This window comes from Chrysochloris asiatica, unplaced genomic scaffold (assembly GCF_000296735.1).
Source record: "Chrysochloris asiatica unplaced genomic scaffold, ChrAsi1.0 scaffold00283, whole genome shotgun sequence".
NCBI lineage: Eukaryota > Metazoa > Chordata > Mammalia > Afrosoricida > Chrysochloridae > Chrysochloris > Chrysochloris asiatica.
Window position 1 is genome coordinate 464,218 of NW_006408801.1, and position 21,223 is coordinate 485,440.

The window sequence follows — 21,223 nt, forward strand, 5'->3', positions numbered from 1 at the left end:
AAAGATGGAGACAGCCAAAGTGCCCATCAACTGAAGAATGGATAAACAAATTGTGGTACATACACACAATGGAATATTATGCTACATTGAAGAATGACAAGGAAGCGGTAAGCCACCGCATAATATGGATGAACCTTGAGGACATTATGCTGAGTGAAATTAGTCAGTCACAAAAAGAGAAATACTGCCTGGGACCACTACTGTAAAAAACTTAAGAAAAAGAAATTATACTAAAGGGGGGTAGGGGGAAGTCTTTGTTGGTTGTTGGGAAGTTGGTGATGGGTGGGGGGTTGGGGGGAGGGCCGAGCGCAGGGCGCAGGGCGGGGATTGGACACAGGAGAGCTTTGGTGCTAGGGAAAGGGGCAATATACAGGGTGGGAGAGGGAAGTGGAGAAACAGGGCAGATGGGAGAACAATTGGGCATGTTTGAAAGGGCTAAATGGGAGAGATAAAGGACAATATATTCACAGCCTTGGAACAGTAGATCTCTGAGATACAGGGATTGAATCATGGTTGGAAATTGGGTGGGGGGGGGTGGAGAATCGTGTTAAGATGCTTGAGTGTTTTTGTTTGTTTGTTTAAATCTTGGTTTCCCTCGCATTATATTATAGAGTAGACACTGGAGAGGGAGAGAAAGGAATAGTCAGAAACACCACACTAGAAGGCTTGTAAATCCGTCTTCCACCTATGACTGATTGGAATACCTAAAATAGGGCTACAGAGTACCCAGTGAACGAGGCTTCTTGCGGAACCTTTGCAATACATAAAACTATAGATAGAAACCAGAACCACATTTATGAAGCAGCAAGCTAAGCCCTACATTGTTCACTGGACTTCTGTGGACCTATTTGGGGACCTGGTTGGCAAACAGTGTGAAGAGGCCTGGGGACTCTTGGGCCTAGAGTCAGTGGCATGGCCATGGAGGACTCGAGGACATATACACAGGAGTGCCTACACTTGCAGATGATACCCACGTGACCTGGACCGGATGACTGGATGATCGGAGCTCAACCAGGAGAAGAAAGAAGAGGGCGAGAAAAAAAAGAGTGAGCTGAGACAGTCTGAAGAACTTGACCTATACCTATGGAGCAGCGACTCAAAAGAGGGAACAAATCCTCACAGCAACAAACATTCACACACACACCCACACACAGAGTGGACGGAGAAGGGCAGCTTGGACATTGGATACTCAAATGGGGAGGGCGGGACTACAAAGGCAAGAAGTGACTGGCTTACAAGCTTTCAAGAGGGAACCTGATGCTAGGGAGCATGGCGGAAGGCAGAATCTCCAGTAGGGTACTATTCAATCTGTCTGGGCGGAGCTGATGAAAGGAGATACAGATGGGTAACTCGTGATACTGTAGTGAATAATGCTTATCAGGATGGATTGTGAGGGTTGGAAATGCAAAGGTGGAAGTTTTGTAACAAGGAAGGGAGTAATTAATTCTCCAGGATAGGAGCGGAGGCCTCTGGGATGGAGAAGAGCGGAGAGCGGGACCCTACCCAGAGAAACAGAGACGCCTGAGATAGAGACAGATGATGATGTGGAGTGATGAAGTGACTGGGGACCTTGATCCCAGAGAGGGAAAGGGACTGTGGGCCAAAAACTGGGGGGTGGAGGGGGAAGTGTAGGGGGCGGGTGTCTGGGATATACCCTTTGGGTGGTTGATGATGCATGGAGGGGATTGGAACCATGGCAGTGAAATGATATAAGATGGAATGAATGTAAAACTAAAGTTCTCCCATGTAAACTATCATATAATTCACAATAAAACATTAAAAAAAAAAAGAAAAGGTTTTCTTGATAAACCATCTATGATGTTTACAGGCGGAAGGCAAAGGGGAGGGACATGTATTCACAGGGCAGGCAGTATACAAGGGGGAGGTTGGCAGAGGAAAGATATGCAGGTAGTGGAGGATGCAGTGTTAACGTGAATAGAGGTAGATGCTGTAAACTGTTGGTGCATGGAGGGGATGTAGCCATTTGTAATGAAGCAAAGTATATATTTTGGTGATGATCTGCTCCTAAACTTTCACTCGGTTTCACAATAAAAATTAAAAGTAAAAAAGCATAGAAAGTAATCCACTACCGTCCTGTCAGAGAGAGGAAAAATGTTCCTTAGGGCTTCTGAAACTGACAGCCTCCTCCTCGTTGTCCCGTCGAGTGTGTGGTGAGTTTCAGCTAATGATCTTTTGATTAGTAGCGCAATGCTTGACCCACTGTACCACTAGGGCCCCTTGGGAAACAAGAGCAAATACAATTATTGAGCATGCTTATAGTCAATCTACTGCATCATAAAATTCACCAAGAAAACAGTCGGCAGAAAAGAATAGTGTGTAAGAGTTATTCTGGTGGCGGGGTCGGCGGGGGAAAGCAGAGGGGTTGGCTGCGGACCAGTGCTGTCCAGTAGAAATTGAAGGTGAGCCATGTGTATGTTTTTGAATGTCCCAGACATCCTGGTGTAGGGCTGGAGGAGGAACACTGGACTGTTAGCCTCGGGTTGGCGGTTCAAACCCACTGGCTGCACTGTGGGAGATGGATTAGACTTTCTGTTTCTGTAGAGGATTACCCCCAGGTAACCCTATACAGACTCGCTGAGTCAGACTCTGTGGCTGTGGGTTTTGGTTTGGTGGACCATCGTTTCAGCGTGAAATCCATGTAAGTTATAAGTGATGGTTCACTCTCTTTTCTCTACTCAGATTTCAAAATATGGTCTGATTTTACCCTTCTTCTGTATCTAACTACAGAAGCTCATTTGTCGTCTGGAAGACATCTATAGTTATAGTCAATACAATTTACATTTTAAACCAGGTTTTAAAATCTCAATCTAGTATCACTTTTTAAAATTTATTTTTACTTGTGATAAAGTGAACTAACCATATTTCAAGTGCTCAGTAGCTTAATGCAGCTAGTGGAATTTAGAAGAAAAGATTCCGGGATGACTTGGGATTCTTTGGGAAGTGTGGGTCGGAAGAGGGGGAAGGGAGAAGGTGGTCAGGTAGCTAGAGGGTTGGACCCCTATGTGGTCTCTTTCATGCTGTGTAACCCTACTGCCTTTTCCTGTTGTAAAGCTTTTGCATCCATACAGAGTCTGGGAGCATCAAAGTGCTATCAAATACAACTTAGACGTTTCCTTGAGGGTCTGTCTCTTTTATTCAGCTTAATGAACTATCATATTTCCTTCCCTCCAACAGTTTCTAAGTGGTGTCATTTTATGTCTTGATTTTATCTTCACATAGATAGCCTGAAGATTGTAATGTTTGGCATAGTCCAAGTATTTCTCTGTTAGATGCTTTCTGATGATTTTACACTCACTGCGGTTTCTCTCTCATCTGTGATGTGGCCTAGTTGTGAAGTGAGTTCCGGCACGATCCTCAGGTGGTCTACCATTTAGACTCTCCTGTTGAGAGAGAGGTGCTTGGACTGTAGAATATATCACGGCCCTGCTCCCGCCTCTCTCCAGTGTTGAAGCAGAATGCAGTGTATCTCCTGCCTTTGCAGCTCGGAGAGGAAAGTCTCCGTGTCTGAAGTCTGTATGGCTTGTGGCACTGCAGTCTTTGAAATGTTATGAAAACCTCTCATGTCCAGTTGCACTGATTGCTCACGGGCAGCGTGTTTTACTCTGTTCCAGGAGAAAAGCCTTTCCGCTGTGAGGAGTGTAGCTTTGCCTCCACCACGCAGTCTCACCTGACTCGGCACAAGCGTGTCCATACGGGAGAGAAGCCCTACAGCTGCCCCTGGTGTGACTACAGGTACCAGTGCCCCCTGTCGGCGGGTCCCCTCTCAGAGCGCCCCAAGAGGACGCTGTCTCCCATCTCCCGAGAGCAGCTGGCCCGTGCACCCAGGGCCCCTACACATCCACTCGGTCCCAGGCAGCCTAAAGCACGTTTGCACGTTCGGGTGGCTGCCTGGTTTCATTGGGTTCATTTTCTCAACGTTCTAGCGAGTTGGGAGGAGGTTTATGTACCATCGAGTGTACTTTTCCCTCCGTCATCCACAGCTGGTTTCATCTCCATGTCGGTGTCCAAACATAAAGACTTTCCCTCTTCTCATCCCATCAGTCTCTCCCCTGGCTCAGGGCAAAAGGGCCGCCCTGACTCATTCATGACCTGAACCTGCAGCCTCCCACCCACTGTCAGCCACGCACTCATCTAGGCAAAGAAAATGCCCTATCCCTGAGTGAGGACCCCCCAGCACAGGGGTCATGGTGTTCTTTGTTGTTGGTAGGTGCCATTGAGTCGGTTCCAACTCATAGGGACCCTGTGCAGAACAGAACAAAACACTGCCCAGTCCTGACCCCATTGTTGCTGCCTCTGTGCCAATGTATCTTATTGGGGGGGGTCTTCCTCTTTTTTTTTTTTTTTTGCTGACCCTCTACCCTCAAGCATGATGTCCTTCTCCAGGGACTGGTCCCTCTTGATAACATGTCCAAAGTCTGAGAGACCAAGTCTCATCATATTGGCTTCTAAGGACCATTCTGGCTGTATTTGTTCCAGCACAGATCAGTTTGTTCTTCTGGCAATCCCTGGTACTTTCAGTATTCTTTGCCAATAGCAGATACAAGAATATGGGGTACTATTCATAAACAATTTTAGGGTATGTTTGAATAGAGTTGCAAAAAGTCCAGAGAACAAATTGATTCCTGCTCCAAATAGAAGGAATATTCTACCTGTGACTCAGAGGGTGGTGGGGTTTCAAAGATAGTGTTTATTCCATGAGGATGAGGGTTGTGGGGATGTGAAAGGATCATGTTTCTTCATGTCAAGATGTGGCAGGTCCAGGAGACACTTAGAAAACTGGGGGTATAGTGAATAGTCCTCTATGACTTTGTGACAATGGACAGAGGGGCCCTGTGGAACATTCGGTGGGGTAGATGCTCAGCAGATGGCAGCGATGGGACCTCTTCCAGCTGTCTGGGGGGTACTTGTGGGGACAATTCATCTGATGGACTATGAGCGCCTGCTTCTCCCTGGAGCCAAAGATGGTGGTTGACAGGGCATCTCGCACAAACCTACTTCCAGGGTAAATCTCCACCTGCCCTTCTCTTCTGTGTGATTTTAGATGGTGTACCCCAAACCCACAGCCACCTTGTAAAATAGATTTTGGGGTTCCTATGTTTGTCACCCATGCATCCAGGAAACGCACTGCCCTGATCTCTGTTGTTAGCCACATTGTGCAGTCTTGTGTTAAGGGTCATGTGGTAGTGCAGAGATAACACAGGTATATTCATTCAGTCATTATTCGTTCGTTCCACATTTCACCAGTTCTATCTTTGCCTGTCACTGAATGAGTGCTTCTGGGAAATTTGGTAACTTGCCAAACCAGTAAGAAGTAGACTGGAATGTCAACAACTTGATAATATGAGTTCCTTAGGAAATGAACATTTTTGAATGCATTAGTTTTACCTGGTAAGGGAATCCTGTAAAATGTAGAAAAGCGTTAGGAAACGATGCTTGGGGTCCTACCCCTTCAGTGTACACTCTTCCTGAGGTGGCTGTTTGGTGCCAGAATGCTTTTTGGTCTTATCAGGAGACGTTGTATTTTTCAGACTTAAGCGCTGTAAAGGGCCCTGGGTAGTACAGTGCTTACACACTCAGTGACCAGCCGAAAGGCTGTCAGTTCCATCCCACCCAGAGGCATCTCCAGAGACAGGCCTGGTCACCTGCTTCCAAAGGTCACGGCCTTGTGAAGCCCTCGGAACAGTCTGCTCTGCTCATGGGTCAGCAGGAGCCCGAGTGGACTGGACGGCAGGGACAAGTACAGCTAGCACAGACCTAGAACCACTCATCCATTTCCTTTATCATTGTTCTATAACGTTGTATCTGTCAAGGCCGAGCCTCTACGGGGCCCTTACATAAAATAGAAAGTATTAGTTAGCGCAGATGTGGAGCCCTGGTGGTCGGCAGCTAAGCACTCAGTTTGGCGGTGAAAACCCCCAGCACCTCCTACGGGTCTACCCTCCTACCTGGAGGTCTACCTGCCAGCCCTATGGGGCAGCTGTGCTCTGTCACATGGGGTCGCTGAGTGAGAGGATACAACTCCACAACTGACAAGTAGATTTCATATTAACATCAGTCGCATCTCAGCCCAACCCATCAGCACCTACAGCATGGTAGTAGCAGTTAGTGTAATCGGGCTCTGGTGACAAGCAGGAGCAAGCTAGTGGTGGCTCTGGCCAGGGCATGAATCTGAGTGGCGAGTTTATTGTGGGTGCACAGACGAAGGGATAGTTAAGAACGCAGGCGCTCATTAACAAGCGGCCACAAACTGGACGCTTCAGTACACATACTGAGTGCAGCAGCCTTTAGGATCACTGCCAATCTTAGATGAGAGACACGTTTTGGGTCACTTTCCGAGGACCTGGTGGTTGTTTTGTTATCACTCCGGTGGTTTGGGGTTTAGCCTGGTTCCTGGTTGTACTGCCCACGGAATCAAACGGCTGCTGAGGTAGTACAGACCCTGCTTACTGTCCAGGCCCACGTGAACGTTGTGGTTATTGGTTTGTTGGTAAGTTTGGGAATTGGTACAGTGTGTTGAGTCCACACTCGGTTGTTGGGGCACGGCGGGGACCGGGTAGACTGTGACAACACCCAGCCTTGGCAGTGGCTGTCCTGCAGTAGCCTCTCAGCATGACCTGGCCCCGCTCGATGAATTGGCCTCACTTCACTCTTCAGACATGTAAACAATTTCCAGCTCTTTACTCATGAAGGGTGTTTCCCAAGATGGGTTTTTTGTTTTGTTTTGTTTTTTAGAATCGACTCCTGGCAGTATGATTTAAGGCTTTTAAGAGGATTTCTGTGAAGGTTCTGATTTGCATTTTCCTCTTTGTCTGTGTAGAAGCATTTCTGTGTTTTCAGATTTCATTGGTTTGGAAGTGTATTGTACTTTCTACTCCTGTTGAGGTTGTTTTATTGGTCCCTATTCACAGTCTCACCCTGAAATAGCTTCCCTTTCATTCAGTGGGACATTTGAGCCAGCTGGAACCCATCCAGGCACAGTACCTGTGCTAGGGCATGAATTAAAGAGGAGACGCTGTCTAAGTAGATTGTCACTACTCTCAGAATCAGAACTCAGGACTTCAATCACGCAATGGCCACCAGCTCTCCTTTTGGGATGCTTATAGTCCTTGATAAAAAGAGGACTTTATTAAAAACTTTAAAATAATTTGATTATTATTGAAAATAAATAATACTTTGAACACTTTGGTCACAAGCCAATGAACAAACGTTAAGTTAGCCTTGACCATGAGTACAAAACATGTGTAAATAAAATGCTACTTCTGAAGATGAAGCCTGTGAAGGAAATATGGAGGTCATTGCAGATGCCTTTGTTTTCTATTGATGAGAAAAAGATTTTAAAACCACCAGGTAGCAAAGTACAAAAAGATTTCATGTGGTTACCCCTGAATAGGAATGTTCTTACCAGACCTATCTCACAGCAACATGGAAAATGCTGTCTTTCCGAAGAGTGGATGATATCTATAGATGAAAAGTATTTCTATGATGATCAGATATTTCCTTAGCAGACAGGGCTGTATTGGCCTTACTGATATCTGTCCATAATGTTTGACTGTTCAAAATAGTTAAATAACATTTTCCCACTTGACTGACTTTGTTTTTACTTAATGCAGATAGAGAAAAGTGTTCATTTCTTTGTCTTTATTAACACTTATCTGCAGACGCTACCGTCTCTGGGAACAGAAGTTTTATTTAAATTTCAGTTGAAAGTATATTTCTCTTTTTTAAAATTGAACATTAGTGGAGAAATACTAGTAATGATAATTATTCATGGAAAGTGCGAATATAGATTTGTTTACAAAGGAATTTTATAATTGGTCTTTGGAACCTGGGGCTATTTTTCAAGTTTGCATTATTAATTTAGGCAGTGACATCTCATTCTATTTAGATATAAACATGCACTCTTTCCAAAGCCCTCACTGGCTGAAGCATCCCACAGTCGACTCCATCCAATGTCCGTGTTTTCTGTCGTGACTCCCACACTTTCTCACCGACACTTACCATGCTCTCTGCCTTCAGAGCACAGGAGTAGACGTAGCACTGTATTCGTTTATGCATCAGACTCTATAGAAATGCGTTTCTTCATTAAAATGGAAGCCACCTCACATTTCTCGTTAGTTTGTGTTTTCCTCTGTTGTACGTTGGTGGTCACTTACACAGTAAAAGGAGAAACAAGTAAGCAGACATTTCTGTGTTACAGTTAACACCCCATCCCAGCCCTGTAAAATCCTCTTCTCTGTACAGATGTTGGTGCGAGAAGGCTGCATTCTCTCTCACCGATGAGTCTTCTTCCCTCAAGCTTCCACATTTACTGTGGCGTGTGTGAGGGGGAGAATAGAGTACATGCTTATTCATCACCTAGCCACTGCTGTTGTGACAGGGAACACAGAGTTAAACATTTTAAGGACAGTCATCTTTTGCACTCCAATGGAGAAAACTCTGGCAGTTTCATCTTGTCTGTCTGTCATCTCTGTTACGGACCTTGGGGTAAGTCCAGTATCTCGACACTGCTGTTGGCCATATTGTTCCTCCCTCAAACATGCACACAATTCCTGTTTAAAAATGCCCTGCATCAGTACATTCTGTCTTCAGAGCACATTTTAGATGTAATTTGTGTCCTTTTTTATTTTCATTTTTTGTAATTTTGATAAAAAAATACTCACAAGACCTTAAACTAGAAGTGCTTTTCTTGTTTTTATTGTACTCACTATTTTATTCTATTGCTTGAGATCACAGCTCTGGACAGAAGTGTGGTGTCTCACCGAGCTGAAGAGGAGTGCAGTCTACACTTCCTGCCTCTGATTGTTTGTTACATGCGGGAAACAAAATTGTTTTTTATGTGTTGGTCCCCTTGACTCTCAGCCTGTGTAGCAAAACCCAGAGTCAGTAATACACGAAGACAGTTCCTCATCTCCAGAGAGGGGTTTGGTTTTTCCTGGTTTTGCCTGGGGCTGTTTGATGTAACCCAGAAATATGTTTACCTGTTGAGGTTCTCTCTAATACCGTCCTTAATGCTCCTCTAAACGTTAGCTTTCTGTCTTTTTTATAATCACATTCGAGGTTCTTATGCAGTAGAGTAGAGCTTGCTGTTCGTCCCCATTGTTTCGAATGCACGCATTGTTTGTCCTAGAAATTTCTCATCCAAACATACTAATTAATTGGTAGAATTTCTGTCTTTGATTTGCATATTGGGCAAAGCTCTGTTGTAGGACAGTTTCAAGATGTAAACAAGAAAGAAATAGGTAATTAGAATCTTTGTATATTTCACCTGCACATCAGTGTTAATTTCTTAGACCCTACTTTCTATAAAGTGTTTCAGCTTATTAAACAATAGTATGGAAATAGCCATCTCATGCTCGTAATGTGTCACGAAAATGGTGGAAGCTTCTTGCGTATTGTGGCGTATGTAATTTAGTCGTCCACAGCAGGGTTCACTGTTGCTCGAATTTGTTTCCGCAACATCCTGAGTTTGGGAGGCTAACTCCATGGGGGATAATGTTCCCATTTTGGAGGATCTCTTCAGAGACTTTCCGTTTCCCATTGGCTTCCTGTGCAGGCTCAGCCTGTGCTGTGAGAAGCAATGGCTGCAGCAAACTTGGATTTGAGTCTGCCCCTGAGGAATGACAAGGAGAGAAGAAGTAGGGATTGGGCTGTGGAGCAGTGGGTCCCATATCCCAAGAGAAAGAAGTGAAATTATACTCAGCTGCTCTTCCGAAGGGTCGGACTTAGTATTCATTCTTTTGGGGTAATTCTGAAGTTCTGGAAAAATAAAGGCCACCAAAATATCAACTGAAAATGTTATTAATATTTAACAAAAATTTTATGTGGAGCAATTTGATGGACACTACAAACTGTGGACTCCTGGTGTGGCGCTGTAGGAAAAGTACTGGATCGCTGACCACAAGGTCATCAGTTGAAACACCAACCTCTCCTAGCATCAGGGAAATCCTATACAGAGTCTCTATGAGTCTGTGAGTCTGATCCAACTCCACAGCACTTAACAACAACAACAAACTGAGTTATATGAGAACAGACTTGAATCAAGGCGTTGACACAATTGCAGTTGTGTTGCCCCTGTGTAGGCTCTGCTGGCTCTGATGCAGTTACTAGGCTCATGCACACATGTCCCTGATCACAAGGCTGCCGTGAATGTCTCAAAGTCCAGACATGTCTTAAGCTAAGGATAATTCACCTGGATGGTGGAGATGCCACGGCATTCTCTCGCTGTTCCCGGCCCACCATACAGACTGCTGCTACTACACCCCATCCACACCCACCTCCTCACAAGTGAGTGGCTACAGGCAGGTGTCCTTGCTGGCTTGTGTCTCCATGCCTGGTCATTAGCAAGCACAGACATTGCTGAAAATGCCCCCTCTTGGGCGTCCATGGCCTCTGTGGGGAGCCCTGCTGTCTGTCCCGTCGAGCGAGTGCACGTGGTAAGTTCAGGGAGCTTGAGGGCTCCACAGCAGAGTGGAACTTCTGAATGCGTGTCTTCCTAACTGCATCTTTTTTCAGGTTGTCTGCACTGCATTCTGGGAGCCGCACTGTTCTCGTGTGCTCATTTATTCCACCTGTTTGGGCAGGAGTTGAGTTCTTTCTGAGTTAAGTGTCTTCTTCCACTTTTCTCTCTTAACTGCTGGCTGCTCATGTAATTAGTGGGGCTGTCATGTTTAGTTTTAGTTCTTGATTTGGGTGTTATGTTTTCTTCTAAGGTTACTGTCACAAATAGCATTTTTTAAATCCTTTTTCTTCTAATAAACAGGTACTTAGGCTCTCTAGAAGGCTTTTTGTTGACACGGCACAGTTTTTTACATCAGGCCTTTAGGTAGTTAATCTTGGTAAATGTAATCTAAAACAAGCTTGTTTAAGTGAACAATCTCGTGGACTCTGAAAATAAATTGATTCCATAGCACCAAAATCCACGTCAAGTCTGTACAGTGAGTTGTTTTGTTTGTGGGTGTAGTGACAATAAGTACTGAGATTAGAGATTAATTAGGAGAGCGGGTTTGAACACAGAGTGACCTGTACATTCCCTCTGCTCTCTCTCAAAGTAGAATCCAGATAAACATGTTTATTTCACCTACTGTTGCTGAATCCCAAATCCAGTCATTATAAAAGGACCAAAGCTATCTTTGGGGATGGTCTTTCTACAAGGAATTACTATGGACAATCCCTCGGGTGGTAGTTAGATATATCTGTATATATCGTGGTAGAAAGAAAGACCTTGGAGATGAAAAAAATAGAAAATATTTTTTGGGCAATAATGTCTTGCATAATAAGTTATTCCTCAGACATTAGAGCTATTATCACACAACAAAACACTTTACGTATGTAACCATCTATATCTCTCCGCGCCAGGAGCGCTCTCTCCGGGAAACGCCAGCATCACCTGGAGAGGTTAAGGGCACTTGGCAGTGCATCGCGTGTGTACGTCATCTCAGCGTGTGCTTGGCTGGGATCAAGCAGAATAAAATGACTTTGACGAAAGTCTTCAGTCTGTTATTTAGGATGATCCTTTTCGATTTGTTGACACATTTCCTTTTCTTGATGTATCAAATGTGGACCCATTACCACGAGCTCACAGTGGGCATTAGATCCCCATTCTTTCACTTGGTTCCCCAGCCTTTGTCTCCCCTAGTTCCGAAACTGACTTTTCAGGGCCTGACCTATGAAAGAACCACAGGAAGAAAAGACAAGGAGACGTTGGAGTTTTGAGAAAATGTGATGCAGAGGGTTGCATGTGGCAGGGCAAATTAAAAGTAACTAGTGAGCTGAAAAATGCTTCTGAAAAACACTGAACGGACTTCATAAAGCTTTTGCATTCATGATTTCTAAGAGAATAAGGTGCTACCTTCTACTTGGTATCATATATGTTACATACTTCGGCTTTTTAAAAAGATTGTCTGTAAAGACAGCATTACAGCTTTGATACATTTCACGTCAGTATTAATGAAGAGAATGAGCTATTTCCGTGTGCGACGTTTGGCGCTATGTTTGAAGAACAACTGTGCTGTGCTTCTCTTTACTCCAGAAGGACACTGAGTCCGGCTTGGGCTAGATTAGTGTGCAGCCTGTGACAAGGTGGTGTGCTCGTGTGCGTGTAGCCTAATCCGTATCCTGCGGAGAATTTTAACCTAACAGGAATCTTTCCTTTGTCTCGTTTATGCTATCTTTTTCTACTCTTAATTGTCTTGGCTTATTGTTGTTGTTGTTGTTACGTGCCATCGAGTCGGTTCCGACCCATAGCGACCCTGTACAGGGTTTCCGAGGCTGTAAATCTTTACGGGAGTAGAAAGCCTCATCTTTCTCCCGCGGAGCGGCTGGTAATTTAGAACCGCTGACCTTAAGGTTTGCAGCCCGATTCGTAACCACTACGCTACCAGTGTCTTGGCTTAGATCTTGCTAAACAGTCTGAGTCTCTCAGTCTGGTCTTTTTATCTCGCTGTTCGGAGAATCACCCGTGTGTAGCTTTGTGCATGCTGCTTAGCTTTACTCCCGGCCTGTCTGCCCTCGATACATTTTGTTTATCCTAAAATACAATTTTAACAAGTATACAACGTGTCATAACACAAATAGAAATGTTCACATTGTGAGAAAATGGAGTACATTTTTAGTGTTTGTACTTAGGCAAGACAGTTTCGCGGTTGAATTGTTTTGGGGAAAAGTGACTGGCATTGCACTTGAGAAATGTTGTTTGAGTTGAAAACATTACATATCTTTCATTTTATTTTAAAAAGTACGATGCAGCTCTGGTCTCTAACTCCAAAGTTACTGTCTTATGCCAGCAAGTACGGGCTGGAGGGTATATGAGACGCCCCAGGACCAAGTGTGGGCTTTCTCTGTTCTGATTCACTTGAGGCCTGCTCTAAAAGTAGTTGGAGCGTGTGGTGAATTGAAGCCAAGGAAACAATGCACATTTACTTTGGAAAGTATAGGTGCTGAGCGGAGAGCCATGAAGCAGGGGATTGTTGGAGACAATTAAAAGGCAATTGCAAAGGTACAGGCAGAAAATATTGAGGCCCTCGCCGTAAATGAATCCAGTGGCAGAGTAGTTGAGGGGCTGGCTCAGTGCTCATTCAGTGAGTTAAGGGATACGTAAACCCAGTGAAGGAACTGACATGAAGCAGCCAGCCGGAGGAGGCCCTGGTCTGGGCTGCTGGTCATCTGAGGTACCGCCACGTAGGGGCTCAGCACAGGGGCGCAGGAAGAAATGTGATGAGCATGTTAATATTAAAATGCGCCAAGAATGCCCAAACCCTGTAACCAGAAGAATAGGTGTGTCCTGATTGATCAGATTACCTGTTAGAAAATGTGTCAAATGAGGACAGTAGAGAGGAAGAGACGGGATCTCCATAGAGACGGACAAAGCACAGGGTCGCTCATTGGTTCTCCCAGAAGACAAGTGTCAATAAAGTGATGGGCACAGAACGCAAATGAGTGGACTGAGGTGAAAAACGGGTTAGAAGGCTACTCATAGACCATCAGGAAAGAAACTCACTTGGAAGACTGCTGTGTGATAACATGGAATAAAGGAAGAAGAGATGGGAGAGCCTCAAAGGGCAGATGAAAACGAAGCTGTGGGACACGTGGAATCCTGGAGTGGCTGTGGGGTGATGTACTGAACCACAAGGTCAATTTGAAATGCAACGTCTGAGGTTCAAATTTACCAGCTGCTCCTTGGGAACCCTATACAGGCTCGCTGTGAGTTGGAGCCAACTCTCTGACACTTCAGCAACGTAGGGTAGTGTAGACAGGACATGCATGGCTGGAGCTCTCCGTGGAGGCCACTCACCCCGAGCTCCTGTGCAGAAGAGCAGGCACACAAGCATTGTGATGTGTCACCTTGGTTTGTGCAAGGTGGCTTTTGAAATGGTACTGGAGTGCTCATAGGTGTGGGCGTGGCAGAGGAGCCCCCAGAGCCGTGGGTCTGAGGAAACATGATTTGTAGATTAGGAGAATAGACATCGGCCCGAGGTGCCCCGTTAGAATATTCCTCACTGAATTTGAGGGGCTTCCTCAAATTACTCAAATTACTCCTCTTGCTGCATAATTGAGATGCTTCCTCTTCTGAGGCGCAGCCACTCTGCCAACATCTGGCCTGCACAGCACTGTCGGTTCTCTCTGTGCCTTCTGGGAAGAGTTTCCACAGGAGGCTGTATGGACCATGGTACCTATTATTTGGAGACGTTGACTGCTGCTAACACTTAACAAGTAATCCTGTTATGTGTAGCCTTTTAAAGTGTGGCTTCTTTTCTCTGTGTGCTGTGCATCAGGGTGTTTCTAAGTTCAGTACATCTGATGGGACACTGTGACATCGGAAGCCAGTCAAGTAGCACACCTGTCATTCGTTGGGAGGACACGTGACGCCTCGCAGAGTTCACGACTTACTGGACTGGCTTGTTTTCTAGAAGATTATACCCGTAACTCTTTTTGCTAATCATGAGCTTACCTGGGATTGTCTGTGTCCTAATACACTTGAGCTATTTGTGAAGACTCTTAGATGAACTCCTGCCTTCTGCCAGTTGCCCAATTTGTAGCCACATATTCTCGCCATATTGGAATGTGCACTACGTAGAGAAATGTAATACTAAGCCCAGGTGGGTCTTGGCATAAGTATGCAGGTAATAAGGAAAGAGAAAGCAGCCCCATCACTGCCCAGGGTCACCTTGGGCCTGCGATCTGTTTTCGTGACTTAGGGGCATCACAGCTGCTGCATGTTGTGGTCACTTGTATGGACCCCCTAAAAAGTGGACATGATACTCTGTAGTGTCCACAGGTGGACGTGTGCTCTTTTTCTCTCACATTTTGTTGGCATTTTCTTTGCATTTCCTAGAATCTCTGTTGCTTTCTTTCATTACTCATCATGGTTTTCACAAGATTATTACGGTGCCTGTCAATTCCACCTTTTATAAACTGTGCTCCTCCCTTTCCAAGCCAACATGGTTGTCTTGTGTCTGAGCCATCACACAACTTGGGCACACTTTGTGTAAATTCAAACAAGGTGGTAGAGACACTCACTCAAATGCTGCCCAAGTAGCCTTGGCTATCACGTGTTACAAACAAAGAAGTGTTGAGAAGCCACTTCCTTAAGGAAAATGATACTTTAGAGAATTAGGAGGAACGTCACGTGAATAAGCACTGGGATGTGTCCTCCAGACCAGAGCAGTGGGGTCTCATGCTGGGGAACGATACGGATAAATCAACATGTGTAGTTCCTTAATTACAACAAGTTCCTTCCAGTTGAGTGATTTCGGAACCACCCCTGAAAAATGATGTTCTGACCATAAGGACTCTCAGCCAGAGCTTCCTTCTTGAGTTGTATGCATATCCTGGTTTTTACCTACACAACACACACACATTGCCTTCCTTGTGTCGACTTTTGACAAAATGATCTTTTAAAGCACTGTGTGCTGGGGTGGAAAGAGGTTCCGAGTTAGCTTCCAGTTTTATTTCAGGGTGATTTTGTTTTTGTTTGGTTCCCTCCCCCCCCCCTTAAGTTTAAAAGTGGAATCTGTGTTTTCTTTAGCTCTAAAAGCACAATCAGAGCAGCATGATAAGTGAGTCAGCATTGTAAAAGTAAAACTAATTTTGCCTTCACTCACATGAGCTATAGAAGGAGGAAGCGTTATTGTCCCTGGGAAGGTGATAAGGCAGAGTAATTGTATATTATACTGTCCCGGAACATCTGCCTGGAGACTGTCGGAGCAATTCATCTCTCAGGGACGTTACAGCATGTTTTGTCTTTTTGCTCTAACCCGTCCCCACTGCTGGCCTGCTCGGAGGTTTTGATAGGGACTGCGCCTGGGCCGGGCGCACATTAATCAGCCCCCTTGTTCAACACTCCAGCTGACATAATTACAACCTGCACACAGCAGTTATTCAAGTCGAGTCCTTGTCACTCGTAGTGCGAAACTACACAGCTCAGATCCCGGAGGAGATTGCCTTATCTCCCAGAACAAGGGCTCACAGGAGTTGAAGAGAATAGAAATGGGAAAATGTCTGCTGGGAGTACTATATATTCCTTTAAAATAAGACATTTGAGAGACTTACAAGGGACAAAGGGAAGCATTGTATGCAGGGATGGGAATGAGCCAGTTAGTAGTTTTAAGTGGATCGCACGGAGCATTCGGTAACGGTATATGGAGATTATTCAGTAAATCTCATTGTCCTTCATCATTAGTGCGTCTTTTCCTTTTTTTTTAATCTAAAAGTAATCAAGTAACTTTATAATGACATAGGCTTTAAATAGCCCTTGATAGATCTCAAGGTTATTAAGGTTAATAAAGTTTGCATTTAAAATTCAGGTAGAACTTAAATGAAATCGAATCAAAGCCAGGGAGATTTTCTTCCAGAAGACTTCAAAGAGAAATAAGGTTACTATTCCCTAATAGTATGTTATTGTGGTTAAGAGCCGTCAAGTTGGATCTGACTCAGAGTTTCCAAGGAGCACTTGGTGGGCTTGAACTGCTGACCTTGAGGTTAGCAGTCCAGTGCTTATCCTACAGTGCCACACAAGGATTCCTCCTTATATATTGTTGTTGTTAAGTGCTGTTGAGTCAGCTCATAGCAACCCTGTATAGCAGGGCTGGGGAACGTTTTTTCTGCCAAGGTTTATGACATCATTCATGGGCCATACAAAATTATCATCTTAAAAATTAGCCTGCTATATTTGTTCATACATTTATTTAACTCACCTCTAGTACGATGGTTGGCAGGGCCAGAATAAATGATTTTGTGGGTTTTCCAAGGAGCATCTGGTGGGTTTGAACTGCTGACCTTGTAATTAGCAGTCCAGTACCTATTCTACAGAGCCATACTAGAATGCCTATAATATATAGCAATAAAAATATTTGAGAGAGAGCCAGGAAATAAGCTTTCTGGGTTAACATCTGTTCCACCTCATCGCTTCCATCCTCTGTTGGGTGGAAGGCAAATCTTTCATACACAAAGTCGTGGAGTGTGATGTTTCCTGTCAAGCACTTTCCTGCTATTTAAATGCCATAGCAACTCTCTCTCTACCCCCAGTGGACCCGTGAATGTATGAGCATGGGATGATTTATGCCATTGGGCTGTAAAATGACCCAATAAATGAAGTCCTTATGCATCAATGCAAAAAGTGCTGCTGTTTGCAAATGGAGCTCCTTGATTTCCCATGGAGACGTCAGTAGTTAGTCCCAAATTAAGCTCAGTTCTCACCTGTCCCGTCCATATGTAACAGTATTCATATTTCTGATACAATATCAAGTTTTCCCATTTATACATTCAGCGAGAATTACAAACACTCTAATAAAATTTTTGATATTTCCTTTATTTGCATAGTCATGTTTTCTCCTAATTGATTTGTAACCATGTTTTATGTAACCTGGTCCCTACTGCCCACCACAAGTCATTGGTCAGTTTGACATACTGTGGACACTTGTGTGTTACTGTGAGGCTGGAAGCTTTGTGACTGATTTCTTAAAAACCAGTAGGTCATTCATGGTGGACAAGTTTCAGCAGAGCTTCCAGACTAAGACAGACAAGGAAAAATGGCCAGCCACTTAACACTTAAAGGATCATAGCCCAACGTTGTCTGACACAGTACGCGAAGATGAGCCTCACATGTTGGAAGGCACTCAAACTACGACCTCGGAAGAGCTGCCTCCTCAAAATGAATTTGGCCTTAACAATGTAGATGGAGTATAGTTTTCAGGACCTTCAATTGCTGATGGGACACAATTCAAAATGAGTAGAAAAAACTCCAAACATGTAATTATAGTCTTGGGAAATTAGAAGTCATCAAAAATGAAACGGAATGCACGAAGATGGCTACTCTAGGCATTAGTGACCTGTTACGGACCGGCATTAGCCATTCCAAGTAGAAACTGCGTTGTTTATTGTGCAGGACGAAGACGTGAAGAAGAATGTTGTCACAGACATTGTCAGAAAGCATTTCAGGGTCACTCTTGAAGTACAACACTGTCTGTGCTACAGGAAGACCAGCTAAACCGCTATTAGCCAAATGTAGGCACCAACCTCTAAAGCCAGGGATGATGAAATTGAAGAATTTTGTCAACTTCTTCAGTCTGAAATTGATCAAGCGTGCAATCAAGATGTGTTGAAAATTAGAGGTGATTGGAATGTGAAAGCTGGAAAACAAAGAGGAAGGATCTGTAGTTGGAAAATATGGCATAGGTGATAGAAGTGATGATCGAGATCCCATGATAGACTTTTAGAAGACCAAGTGACATAGTCATGGCTAATACCTTTTTTAAACAGCATAAAAGGTGACCATAGACATGGACCGCACCAGCTGGAACACACAGAATCAAATTGACTGCATCTCTGGGAAAAGTCCAATGGAAAATATCAACAACATCAGCCAAAACAGGGCTAAAGGCCAGTTATGGAACAGACCATTAATTGTTCATCTGACAATTTCAGGCTGACACGGAAGCAAACTAAAACAAGTCCAGGAGAAGCCAAAATAAACCTGAGTAGAGACCATCTCCAAAGCAGATTGTATGCATTAGAAACGAATGAACCAGGAGAGTTGTGGGATGACATCCAAAGCATCACACAGGCTCCAAAGCATCCAAAGGCTATCAGGAAGACAGGAAAGAAAGAAAACACTAAAGTGGATGTCACAAGCGACTCTGACATTTGCTTTCCAGTGCAGAGACGCTAAAGTTGAATGGAAGAAATGAGGACGTCAAAGAGCAGCTTCAGGACACAAAATCAAGTATTCTAATGAAATGTGCAAAGACCTGGTGTTAGAAAACGAAAAGGTGTGGACACGCTCAGCATTTCACAAGCTGGAAGAACTAAAGAGACCATTCAAGCCCCGACTTGTGATATTGAAGAGTCCTATAGGAGCTCTGGTAGCGTAGTGGTTACGAATCGGGCTGCGAACCTTCAGGTCAGCGGTTTAAAACTACCAGCTGCTCTGCGGGAGAAAGATGAGGCTTTCTACTCCCGTAAAGATTTACAGCCTCGGAAACCCTGTACAGGGTCGCTATGGGTCGGAACCGACTCAACGGCACTTAACAACAACAACAACATGGGCAAAATATTGAAGTATGCAAGAATCATCAGAAGAAGACAGGAAGAATATTCAGAGTCAGTGAACCAAAAATAATTGACAGTTCACTTGTTTCAAGAGATACCATATGATCAAGAAAAAGTGGTATTGATGGCTGTAGTAGAGGTCCAATCTGCCTTGAAGGCATTGGCAAAAACAAGGCTCCAGGAATTGACACAAGACAAAGGGCAAATGTTCTAACAATCACCCCAGCGCTAGGACCACTTGCTCATCTGTGCCTACAAGTCTGGAAGACAGCTACCTGGCCAACTCACTGGAATCCACATTTGTGCCCATTTCAATGAAAGCTGACCTAACAGAATGCTGAAATCACCGAACAATACCATTTAATATCTCATGTGTGTAAAATGTTGCAGAAGATCATTAAAAAAATGATTTCCTCTTCTTGTACATTTTTAGTTAAGATTTCTTTCTTTTTGAAGGCTTCTCTTCCACGTGCCTTTCCTGTTTGGCAGCATCTCACTTTGCTAAGTCTTGCTAGTAGGCAGAAATGGAGAGAGCCAAGGCTGACCTACAAGGCCAGTACTGCATACAGGTGGAAGTTTGTGGTTTATGTGTCTTTTTAGCACAGAAAGCATTTCAGGGTGAGTGCAGTAAAGAGAGTTTCTATCAGCAGTTATTGCCCGCTTGTCAAAAGAACAAGACAGAAGAAACCAAAAATCCTTACAACTGGACCAATAAACAACATCATGATAAATGGAGAAAAGATGGAAGCTGTCAAGAATTTCATTTTACTTGCATCCACAGTCAGTACCCGTGGAAGCAACAATCAAGAAATCAAATGATATATTGCCTTGGGTACCTCTTCTGCAAAAGACCTCTTTAAAGTGTTAAAATGTAAGCATGTCACCTTGAGGACTAAAGGGTCCTTGATCCAGGCTTTGGTGCCTTTAGTTGCTTCATATGTATGTGAAAGCTGGACATCCCATAAGGAAGGTGGAAGAAGAATTCATTCATTTAAATTGTCATGCTGGGCAAGATTGTTGACGATATCATGGTCTGCCAGAAGAACAAAAAGATGTGTCTGGAAAGAAGTCTAGCCAGAATGCTCCATAGAGAGAGAATATGGATGGAGACTTCGTGTCCTGCGGTTTGGACATGTTTTCCCGAGAGACCGGTCCTACAAAAGAGCATCATACTCGTTCAATTAGAGAGTCATTGGGTGAGAGAAACACCCTCAGCGAGATGGATCCACTCTGTGGCTACAACAGTGGGGGCTTCACGTGTGCAGTAGCTGGGAGGATGATGCAAGACCACGCAGTGTCTTGTCTGTTTTCTGTAGGGTCACTGTGAGTAGGCACAGGCTCCAGGCCACCCAAACAGCAACAGGAAACCAAAGATGTTGTTGTTGTTTTGTGCCGTGGAGTCGGTTCCAACTCATAGCAACCATACATACGGTTTCTGAGGCTGTAAATCTTTATGGAAGCAGAAAGCCTCATCTTTCTCTTGCGGAACAGCTGGTAGTTTCGAACTGAGGTTAGCAGCCTGACTCGTAACCACTATGCTACCAGAGCTCCTTAGACCAAAGATAAGTGGAAGAAATAAGACATGGAATTAATTTGGCATTCTGATGATTTTCATGAACTACAAGCTCAGCCTTGAAGAAATACCCTCTGGTCAGATAAGTTTGTCCAACACATCTATGTTTAGTACCCCTTGGCCACCTACTTCTGAACCACAATGAATAGTGAATGAAAGACATAGAGAATGTGTCCCATAAAGAAAGGCAAGCTCTTCTGTTTAACCCTGATCTCTCCCACACAGATGTTTACCTGTGCTTTATTGACTACGCAAAGGCATTTGATTGTGTGGATCATGACAAGTTATGGACAACATTGTGAAGTATGAGTATTCCTGAACATTTAATAGTGCTCATGAGGAATCTGTACACGGACCAAGAGGCAATTGTTCAAATATTCTTTCACCGTACTTATTCAACCTGTATTCTGAGCAAATCATCCGAGAGGCTGGGATATATGAAGAAAAAACATGGCATCAGGATTGGAGGAAAACTCATTAACAACCTGCACTACGCAGATGATACAGTCTTGCTTGTTGAAAGTGAAGAGAACCTAAAATACTTGCTGGTGAAGATCAAAGACCACAGCCTTCAGTATGGATTGC

The 21,223-nt window shown here is 44.2% G+C and overlaps 1 protein-coding gene across 1 annotated transcript in view; it reads left to right on the top strand.

Annotated features, from left to right (window-relative positions):
• Positions 1-21,223, top strand: part of ZNF407 (zinc finger protein 407) — a 450,972-nt gene that overhangs the window by 258,857 nt on the left and 170,892 nt on the right. Inside the window, exon 6 of the mRNA XM_006874544.1 lies at positions 3,633-3,753. Within this exon, the coding sequence (XP_006874606.1) occupies positions 3,633-3,753 (121 nt within the window). The remainder of the gene's footprint in view (positions 1-3,632; positions 3,754-21,223) is intronic.